Genomic DNA, 10,254 nt, shown 5'->3' with positions numbered 1-10,254 from the left:
CACCGTCGCCGGCCGATGGAACTGGTGAATTCTCGTGGGTTTGGCAGGGTTTTAGAGAGAGAAGGGGTTCGAATTGGACGGGGTTCTCTCTCTACCTCGCTTCGCTTGTCGAGTGTGTGCGTTGGAGTGAAGTGAAATGGGTAAAGTGGAAAAGAAAGTGGTGGCGAGGCGGGAGGCGTGGTGGTGTTCCGTAGCGCGGGTACTTGTACACGATTCCTGCACGGCAGTCCCCACTGACCGCGGGCCCGCGACCTTCCTGGACCCACACGTCGGTGACCACTGTGCTGGCGCCCCCGCCGCAGCAAAGCTGGTTGGAGCTTGGTCGCCGAGCCGGCTGCTGCTGCTCTGCTATCCAGCTGTGTCCGGGCCCATGTGTCAGTGGAGCGTGCCGCTCACGACTCACTTCACGTGAGCAGGTAAATTAATTTCCTACAACTATCTCGCGAGTTCCAACATACCCGCCACGATGCCGACCAGTGGGTCCACGGGATAATAACACGTTCCACGGCGCGCGCGGGTAGGTAAGCCGAGGGTAATAAATAGTTTCTGACAGATAGGGAGCGCAAGCAAGTGGGGCGGCGTGGACCTGCGGCGTCCGTCGGATCCGGCGTCGCGATGCGGGGCCGTCCGTCAGTCCGTACGGCAGGCGGCACAGAGCCACGCCAGTTTCATCATGGTCGTGGTCTGAAAGAGTTGTGGAGCTGCGCTTTGTCACGACGACGAACTCGACACGAGAGCGAGCGAGATTTGAGAGGGAGGCCTGTGGGACAGGCGTGTATGCGCGGCGTGTCGTGCGTGTAAGCGTGGTCACGTGGAGAATTTCCCTCTTTTCCTTCGCTTCACCTAACAGCCGGACGGGGACAGGACGTCTGTACGTGCACGGCCGCGGGAAAGCATTTCCCAGCTCATGTGTAGTCCACCTGTGTTCTGTTTCGCTGTAATTTTTAAACTGTATTGTATTTTTTCCTTTAATTTCAAAATTAATTGATATTTTTACAAATTTTCAGAAATAATATGTTATCATTATGGTCGAAGAAGACAGTGGGCACTAGTCGTCACGGTCGAAGACGACGGGCACAAATCGGCTGCCAAAGTACGACCAGTTCTTTCCCTCCCCCCCCCCGACCCATCGACAGCCCCGGTTGACATTGGGCAAGATAACGCCCATCGGTCGTCCTGATCTAGGGCGATAGGTCTAGCAGTCCTCACCGAAGGTAAAACCCTATCTTCTTCCTCTCTCTCTCTCTCTCTTTCAAAATCGAACCAGGCCCACCAATCGGCAATTTCCCCTCGATTAGTCAGAAGTATCATTCCCCACTAAATTAAGCAGCTGGACAAAATATGAGGCAAGGGGTACGCCGATCTACTGATGGGATAGCTCGTGGAGGTGTTTTGGTGAGAAATGTGGTGCTGCGGGTGTGTGCGGTGGTGGAGTTGCGTGCTGACGGTGGTGGTGGTGGTGGTGGTGGTGGTGGTGGTGGTGGTGGTGGTGGTGGTGGTCGGGTGAAGCAAGGTCGCTGGATGGAGGGGATTCACACACATCAAGGTACCATTCTTACCATGGGGCTATTGCGTTTCATAGTTACTACTTTAACTCAAGATACATCTAAACGCTCTAACGAAGATACACCACCACTAGGAACACTACTACTGAACTTAAGATAGATCGTTACTAGGACATAAGTCTTGTGGTAATGAGTTCAGCGTGACCATTTTTCTATCATCTCACCATGTTCTTCTACTGCCTTGAATCAAGAGCCATTTATCCATGTCTCTGCTTATCGTTCCTCCTCCTTCATGTGAATCTCGCATTTATCAATATCCTTTCGGTACTCAACAAGCCAACGATAGTGCTCCTCCCTTTAGTCCCGCTTCTCCCTTTAGTCATTTTTTTCTCAAGTGGCTTATCATGCTCCAAAGCATTGTCATATTTGTCTTTTTTGCGTGCATTTCAGAAATCAAAACATAGTTTGATTAAAATCTATGTTTACATGATAGACATCATTATGTACATATGTGATTTGAGTTCAGATTTTATAAGCGAAAAGAGTTTTGAGGTTTTATTGAAAAAGGCTATATATACAGCTCGGGCTCCATGACAAGTTTTTGACAAATTAGGCTATTTCCTAGCATAGCATCTCTAGAAAAGCGAAGTGAAAAAATGTGCCACGCACAGCCAAGCGTTTTCTTGCTAACGGTCAATGTGCCTGTGATCCGGCCCATTCCGCTACGCTATATTGTATCGAGACATCCGAGCATCATATCTCGGAAGGCCCAGCAGAAGAAAACCTGAATGGGGCTGCATGTCTTCAGTAATGAATGTCATCCTAGCATGACTTTTTTTCGTCTGACTAGTTCTCCGTCAACTTTGTTCTATGATATCGTTAAATTTTAATTGCAATTTATTTAGAACTCATAACTAGCACCAATTACAAAATAATTTTAACTATTTAGATTATTTCTTAGTTGCATCCTCACTTCTAACTGAAAAAACTCAGTTGCAACATTTGTTGTAATCGGAAAAATCATAGTTGCAACTCAATCTAACTTATATGTACGAATCACGACGAAATCAAATAATGTAGAACTTAACTAGCAAAACCGGAGGGGTTTTCGGAGTTCAAATGAGATCTAGAGAGCAGGCGACAATCCATGGAAACATAGCAATATAATTCAGTCGATTAAACCCTACTAATTCAATCGAGCTTCAATTAATTCTACAATGCCCATCATACACCACCACATAGTGAAAGCGAAAGAAAATGCTACATCACGGGAACTAGCGGGAACAATCATGGTTATGACCTTCCCCTACACGCACGGTACACACCACAAATGGTACGAATGAAATGAGACCAAATAACATGAATGCGTCCATGGATGATCTCTATCGATTCTTAGCTAATGGAGAACCTCCTCCTCTTGGGCTTGACCGCATGCATGGAGCCGCCCGTTCGTTCATGGATGCTGGACGTGTCCTTGGACCACCCGCCGCCGGCCCTGAACGGGTTCAGCCGGCTCAGCGTGCGCGACATCGACCCGAAGAAGCTCACCTTCTTCCCTGCCGCCAGGGCCGTCGCCGCCGACCTCGACCCGCTCCCCTTGCTGCGCTGCACGCCGGACGACATGTGCGCCCGCATCATCGCCAGCTCCGACCGCAGCGCCTCGTTCTCCCGCGCCAGCGCCGCGTCCGCCTTGGCCTGCATGCGCGCCGACCCGGCCTCCGACCTCGCCTCCTCGTCGTCGTCGTGGCCGATGCCGGCGCCGGCGCTGCGGAGCTTCAGCTGGTCGTAGTAGAGCGCGCTGAGCACGGCCTGGAGCGGGAGGCGCTTGTTCTGGGAGGCGTGCAGGCGCGCCGTGTAGGAGAGCTTGAGGGTGTCCATGACGCTGCACACCTTCTCCCGCTCGATCTCGTCCAGCGACGGGTGCGCCTTGAGGTAGATGTCCACGGCGCGGTACAGGCAGTCGTGGGTGGCGCGCGCCTCCTTGGGCACCGCGCCGGCCACGCCCACGAACTTGGAGATCGGCAGCGACTCCTCCGTCGCGATCTCCGCCGCCACCTCGTCCACGATCTTGGCCACCTTCTGCAGCGCCCCTGCGCCCAGCGCCACCGCCGCTCCCGACAGCGAGGCCCTCCTGTTCCGCCCGGCGCCGGACTCGCGCTCCACGAACGCGGAGATGACGCGCCGGAGGGTGTCGGTGTTGGTGGCGTGCTCTCCGGCGCTGTCGAACGCGACGGTGAGCAGGTCTCCTGCCGTGGCCTGGTCGAGTACGGCTGCGACGCGCTGCTCCAGGTCGCGGCACGTCTTGGTGCAGGCCCCCGCGGTGACGGCGGCGTGGAGGAGCCGGCAGAGGAACTCCGCCGGAAGGGGCGCGTCGTCTGCCGAAGGGAGCACGGCCACGACGGCCTCGAGGAGCGCGCCGTCAGCGTCGGCGCCCAGAACAAGCTCCGCGTAGGCGGTGGACGCAGCGACGAGCACCTCGGGGCCGGCGCGTCGGCAGCGGAGCGCCGTGACGACCCTGTGGAAGGCTGCTGGTGAGAGGGCCGCGAGCTCCGACGCCCACCACTCGGGCGGTGACCGCGTCGGGAAGAGCACCTCGTTGCAGATCCTGAGCGCGGCGGCGTCTGCAGCTCGTCGCGCGACGCCGAGCTCCTCGGCGGCCGTGAGGAGCGGGCCCTCGCAGGACCGCAGCACGGCGACGGCGCTGGGCAGGGAGCGGAGCCCCGACTGCGCGAGGAACTCCTCCACGCGGCGCGCGAGGCCGCCGTCGGCGGGCTGCATGTCGAGGAACGCGGCGGCGCAGAGGAGCGCGGCCGCGTTGCGCGCGGATATCTCGAAGTTGGCGCCGTAGCAGTAGCGCGCGGCCTTCTCGAAGGCTTCTGCACCGCCCGGCAGCCCGTCGAGCTGGATCTCGGTGACGGGCGCTGCGGGGTCCGCGCGCGCGGCCTCCGCGACGGCCTTGCGGATGTAGCCGCACTTGGGCACCATCACCGCCTGCCAAGGAAAGCCATTAAGTGTGTCCAAGTTAGGCCATGATCAAAGCAGACAAGCCGGCTCGATCGAGAGTTGGAAGATGACAGACCTTATGAAGAGGAAAGGAGGCGCCGGCGACCCGGACGACGAGATCCGTCGGTACGTCCTGCGACGACACCCTGCAAGACAGATCGAGGAGCAGGCTATGATCAGCTGTTGAGCAAGAGACTAGCCAACAGTGCGAAGCAAGAGAGCAGTTGAGCAGACAAGGCGTACCACTGGCTGGTCCTCTCCATGGAAGCAGAGCCGGGCTTGGAGCTGGAAGAAGCTTGCATGGACAGCAAGGCTGCGAGCCGGGGCATGAACCGATCGAGCTAGACGAAGGCGTCCGTACTTGTCGAGCAAGCTCCGGGAGGCAGCATTGCGATCACCACTGGATATATAGAGATTCCATTAATTTCCACTGGTATGGAATTCTTGTGATTCCGGAGGGCTCGGGATTTTTGCATGGCTGGGGATTGCGCAGCGAGTCCATGATAGGTACGTGCATGTGTTCGGGGGTTCGCGAATTTGATTGGATTGGATGGCGTCTTGGTTTTCGGCCTGCGACTAGTGGCCAGTGTTCGCTGTGGCTGTATTCCGTGGACGATGGACGCCGCCGGGCCGGGGACAGCTCGCTGGACTCCGTCTTGAAGGCGACCTTGCCCTTCCTTGTACTTTGCACTGGTGCTAGCTGTTGCTTATCAGGAATAGGGTTTTGGTTAGTATATCATGAGACACTTATGGGTGCAACCTAGACACGTTGCTAAAGACACATAGCACTGTTACCAATTCTATTGCATGTGGTTCATTCATCTTTCTTCGTATGTTCAGAGGTGTAGTTACTTCTTCGACTCAAAACGTACCGGCCGGCTCATGTCACTTCAGTAGAAACTTAGACTACTCATAGTGATGAGTAACATAAGTAGTAATATCAACAACATACAACGCTAACTAAGCATTTTGATGATATGGCATGTCATTAATTGAGTAAAGATCATTAATATAGTATTGGTAACTACCTATGTTACCATCACATCACACATTTTAAGAAAAAATGAGTATACAAAATAATTAATATGGTATTGTATGTTACCACACCCATGATATTATCCACTATGGAGGTAGTAACATATGCATGTTACTACCCTTTGTTACTCTTCACTATGAGCAGTCTTAATGAGATGTGATCGTCCCCATTTAGGGCATGTTTGATTCAAAGCGTTTTATAAGTATAGAAATAGAAAAAACGCAGAAACAACATGCTTGTCATGGCATGTGAAATCTACCGGAAAGAAAAACACAGGTATTATTTGCAGGAGTCCTTTGGCTGCACGACATGGAAAATATGCTGATTTTATATAGAGTTGAGTACATGTCATAGTTGTCATAGACATATAAGAAATTTTCCAAGAGTTCTAACCTCTTGCTAGAAATTTTATGGGATTCCAGTGTAGAAAATCCATAGGATTTTGAAGCGTTCAATCCTTTGAATCAGATGGTCTTTGTAAAAAAATTCATATGACTAAGAATCCTAAAAAATATCATTGAAAATTCTTTGAATCAAACATGCCAGCACTGGCTTCGGACCTGCCCCGTCTCCTCGAGGCCAATTTTAAGGGTCATAGGTAAGCCCATTTCAAAAATAGTTAGTGGCCGCACTGGCCGATGTGTATCCCAGGTCGACCCAAGATCTTTCTTTAATATACTGTTTTTGACATGTGATTACACGTGATCCTAAAAAAGGGGCTCTGAAAAAATATACACAAGATAATCTCTAAAGCTATGATAACATATAAACTAATCATCCAATTTTCTGTCGATTAAGGAAAACAAGCGGCACAAATTTATGAACCATGACTAGCAAGTAGCGCCAATGAAGGAATGCAATTAATCTTGAACTCGACACAACATTTGAACACTTCGTCAATATTTGAGCGATATTTACAAACATCACAATTGCAGAATGCTGCGTTTAATACAAAAATTCAGGACACAAGTCTTGCTTTCTCCCCTGCACACTCGATGCTTGCCCTGCTCGTGAATAGAAGAGCCGAGCGGGTCTAGACTTCAAGTTTGAAGCAAAATGAAGGCAACATCGCCAGCGCAGGACGACAACTTGGACATAGGCTACGAAATGGTTGGCCCTACTGACCCAGTGGGGCAATGAGGGTGGGTTATATTGGCCCCCAAAAATTTTAGGTCCGACCTACATGATTTATTGACCTCAAAACTTTGGGTCGAGTCGGTTACCCACCGAGCCCACTTGTTCCATTTCCATCGTGGGTATCCATCGACTTAGGTGTATGTTACGGAATCAGGGGATACACTTGAGGCGTGTTTGGTTGCTGGTAAGGTACACATGACACCGAGGTAACCAAACATGGTGCTAGTGGAGTACTTACTATCTCGAATTTTATCTTTAATTGTTGTGCCAATCAACAAAAATCTAACGTTGACTATGTGATACTACACTATGATAGTACTTCCACTATGGGAGGACTCGGAGTTTGCTCCAATTGATAAGAGGGAAAATCCCCACCATTATAAGTTGTTATGTTCTCTCTAAAACTGATATTGGACAAAACCCAACTACTCCCCTAGCACAAATAGGTAACCACAGTCCCACTAACAGTAGCGTCCCAGCCACACTAACCATGGCCTTTACCACCGTGAGTCCACCAAAGATATATATACTAGCACACCTAAGCTCTGAGAACCCATATGTTAAAAATCCATAGTATTTGTCGATGTTCTACCTATAAAAAAGCAATCACATCCCAACTAATCAGAGGCACAATATTCGATGATGTAGTTCGACCTAATCCCGCATTTGTGCGTACCATGCTTGGGGTTTATCTTCCATATACTAAATCGATATAGTAAATCCGACGATAAACATTTCCGGGGTGTCCAACATAATTTATGACCATCCAATACAACTAATGTAGCTAGATACACCCCGCTAGTAGCTTGCATCTAGATCATCCCTCTTGCCATCAAGTGACTGAACAATCGTGTCTTGTCTATTTTTTTTATGATTGATAATTCTCATTCGATTGGTAAATTTTCTTAATTCTCAATCGACTCCTAGACCGTTGAATTGTGTTGTGACTTATGCTAAACATGAGTTGCAACATGCGTTGTAACTGGGTAATATTGGACTCTTCCTAGTTTCATATGATATTGCAACTCAGATTTTACTACTTAGCCATTGGTTGCAGCTGAGAAAAGTGTCTCAGACCGTTGGATTTACTTCATGATTTGCGTTAATCTTGAGTTGCAACTAAGATTCAATGACATCACTTGAATAAAGTTAAAATTAATTTCAAGTCGAGTAAGAATTAGTCACTCGATCCCGTTTGACAACTGATTGTGAGTTTATGAATCGGATGTGTGTAATTCTCATTTGAATGAGACTTATTGCTCATTCAGTGATGCCATCTTCATGATTTTGTACCGTCTTAATTTTTTCAGTGCGTGAACAAAAAAAATCGGTTGCGCCACACGTGCAACTGAAAAAATCTCGGTTGCAACCCAATTACACCTTATAGAGGGTAAGAACCGCGATGCAAATCCAATAGAGTATCATAGTTGAATGAGTTCTAAGGGCATCTCCAACCGGGCGACCCATCCCGCGCCCGCGCGTCCGGATGGGTCCAGCCGGACAAAAACACGGCCCAACGCGGGGACGCACCGCAAAAGCGGACGACCGCGGCGTCCGGAACGATGCAAACCCGGCCCAAATCTGGGCCGGGTTTGCGTGGCCGCGGATGGCACGCGGCGTCCTCGCGTGTCCGCCTGTCCGCGTGGCTGGCCCACCTGTCGGTGCCCCAGTCCTATTAAATGTGGACTGGGGAAGGGGACTGTCCCTATCCAATCCCCACTTTCCACTCCGGCCGCACGCGCGAGCTCGAAGCTTCCGCGCCCGCCATGGCCCCCAAGCGCGAGTTCTCGCCATCCGCCAACGACCACGAGGCCGGCAGCAGCCGGCCAGTCGCGCCGGCGCCATTCGCCATGGGGCCGCCGGCGACGCCCAGACGCGACCGGATCTACGTCACCGTAGCGGTGGCGCAGATGTTCCGGGACGCCGGCGTCCCAATGCCGTGGGGACGTGCACCTCCCCACGGGCCGGCACCCGAGCCCGGATCGGGTTCCGGTGCCGCCCATCCCGGCTCCGCCGCGCCCGCTACGCCGAGATCCGGAGGCGCCGCGCTCAACCGCCGGCGGACCTCCGGCGAGACCCCGCGTACGGCGATGCAAGTCCCAACTGGGACTTGTGGTTCGAGGTGGAGCACGATGCGCGCCGGCGCACGTGCTTCACATCCGCGACGGCGCGGCCTCGCGCGCAACCGCGCACACCTGCTAGGCGGGCTGGCCGCCGCCCCGGCGGCCTCTACATCAACGAGCCCGCGCCCCAGCCCCAGCCATAGCCGCAGCCACAGCCCCAGGAGGAGGAGGACGACCCGGAGCTGCAGGCGGCGCTGCAGGCGTCCCGCGAGCAGGGCGACCTCGACGAGCTGGCCAAATGGCCGCACCTCGCCGAGACGCTGCGCACCTCCGCGCCGGGAGGAGGCGGCCGAGAAGGCCCGAGGAGGACGCCCGGGCGGAGGCGTGGGCCTTCCTCGAGATGGCGCGCCGTCGGGAGGAGGCTACGCGTCGGCGGCGCTCCGGGAGGAGGAGCGGCGCCGGCCGCGCGCCCGGCGGAGGAGGAGCGCCCGGCCACGCTCCGGCTACGGGCGGAGCTGCAGGCCGCGGCGGAGGAGCAGCTCCGGCAGGAGTCCGCGCGGAGAGCACGGCCGCGCAGGCCGGCGAGCCCGCCGAACCCGCACTCCGCCCGGGAAAGGGCGCAGTGGGAGCCCCGGCCGGAGTCCCCGTGCCCTCCGGCGTGTCGAGCCGAACAGCCGCGTCGCCGCCGGGGGCGTCGTCGTCATCGACGCCGACGATGACGAGTACTACGGGGGTAGTACTCGCCGGCGGCCACCGTGCTCGCAAACCCCTGTCTAGGGTTTTTTTTTAGTTTAAAGCCCATATAGGTCTTTCTTTTGTGTAAAAATTGCCCAAAATAGGGCTAAGTTTAATTAACCACTAGTTTAATGTTATTTTTGGCTGTTTTCCTTTTTTATTTTTATTTTTCTTTTTTTAATTACATATGCGGTGCGTCCGCGCGTTGGGCGCAGCGTGCGACCCAAACGGACACGCGAACGCGGGCCGCTGTCCGGGTGTCCGTTCGGCCACCCAAACGGCCCAAAACGGACGGCCCAGCGCGTCCGTTTGGGTCGCGCGGTTGGAGATGCCCTAACTTACCTATTTTAATGAGAATTAACAATTCTACATGTTTTGGTTGAGTTATATTGATTTTTGAGTCTCAATCACTTATCTATCTGCTAATTACTCCCTCCGTCCCAAAATATAAGGAATCTAAGGTCTGGTCAAAGATTAAACTTTACTAACTTTGATCAAATATTTAGAAAAATATATTTACATCTACAATATTGAATGGATATATTAAGGTAATATATTTTTTGGTGAATCTATTCATGTTGATTCAGTACTGTAAACGTTTATATTTTTGTGTATAAACTTGATCAAACTTAAAAAAAAGTTGACTTTTGACTAATTCTTAGATGTCTTACATTTTGGGACGGAGGGAGTAGTAATTACAAGCCTAATCGCTCATGCCGAAAAGAAACGTGGAAATTTCCGAGAGTTTGAAGAAGCCTAAACCCTGAGTTTTGTA

At 52.4% G+C, this 10,254-nt stretch overlaps 1 protein-coding gene across 1 annotated transcript; it reads right to left on the bottom strand.

Moving 5' to 3' along the window:
* Positions 1–2,672: 2,672 nt before the first annotated feature.
* Positions 2,673–4,922, bottom strand: LOC124703288 (root phototropism protein 2-like). Its single transcript, XM_047235515.1, has 3 exons — positions 4,752–4,922; positions 4,585–4,654; positions 2,673–4,496 (listed from the first exon to the last, which is right to left on the bottom strand). Exons 1-3 carry the CDS (start codon positions 4,835–4,837, stop codon positions 2,898–2,900), a joined length of 1,755 nt encoding a protein of 584 aa, XP_047091471.1. The 5' UTR covers positions 4,838–4,922; the 3' UTR covers positions 2,673–2,897.
* Positions 4,923–10,254: the final 5,332 nt, after the last annotated feature.

This window comes from Lolium rigidum, chromosome 3, assembly GCF_022539505.1.
Source record: "Lolium rigidum isolate FL_2022 chromosome 3, APGP_CSIRO_Lrig_0.1, whole genome shotgun sequence".
In the NCBI taxonomy this organism is placed as follows: domain Eukaryota; kingdom Viridiplantae; phylum Streptophyta; class Magnoliopsida; order Poales; family Poaceae; genus Lolium; species Lolium rigidum.
The sequence above is the reverse complement of the archived record's forward strand: the minus strand, read 5'-3'. Positions and strand labels throughout refer to the sequence as shown.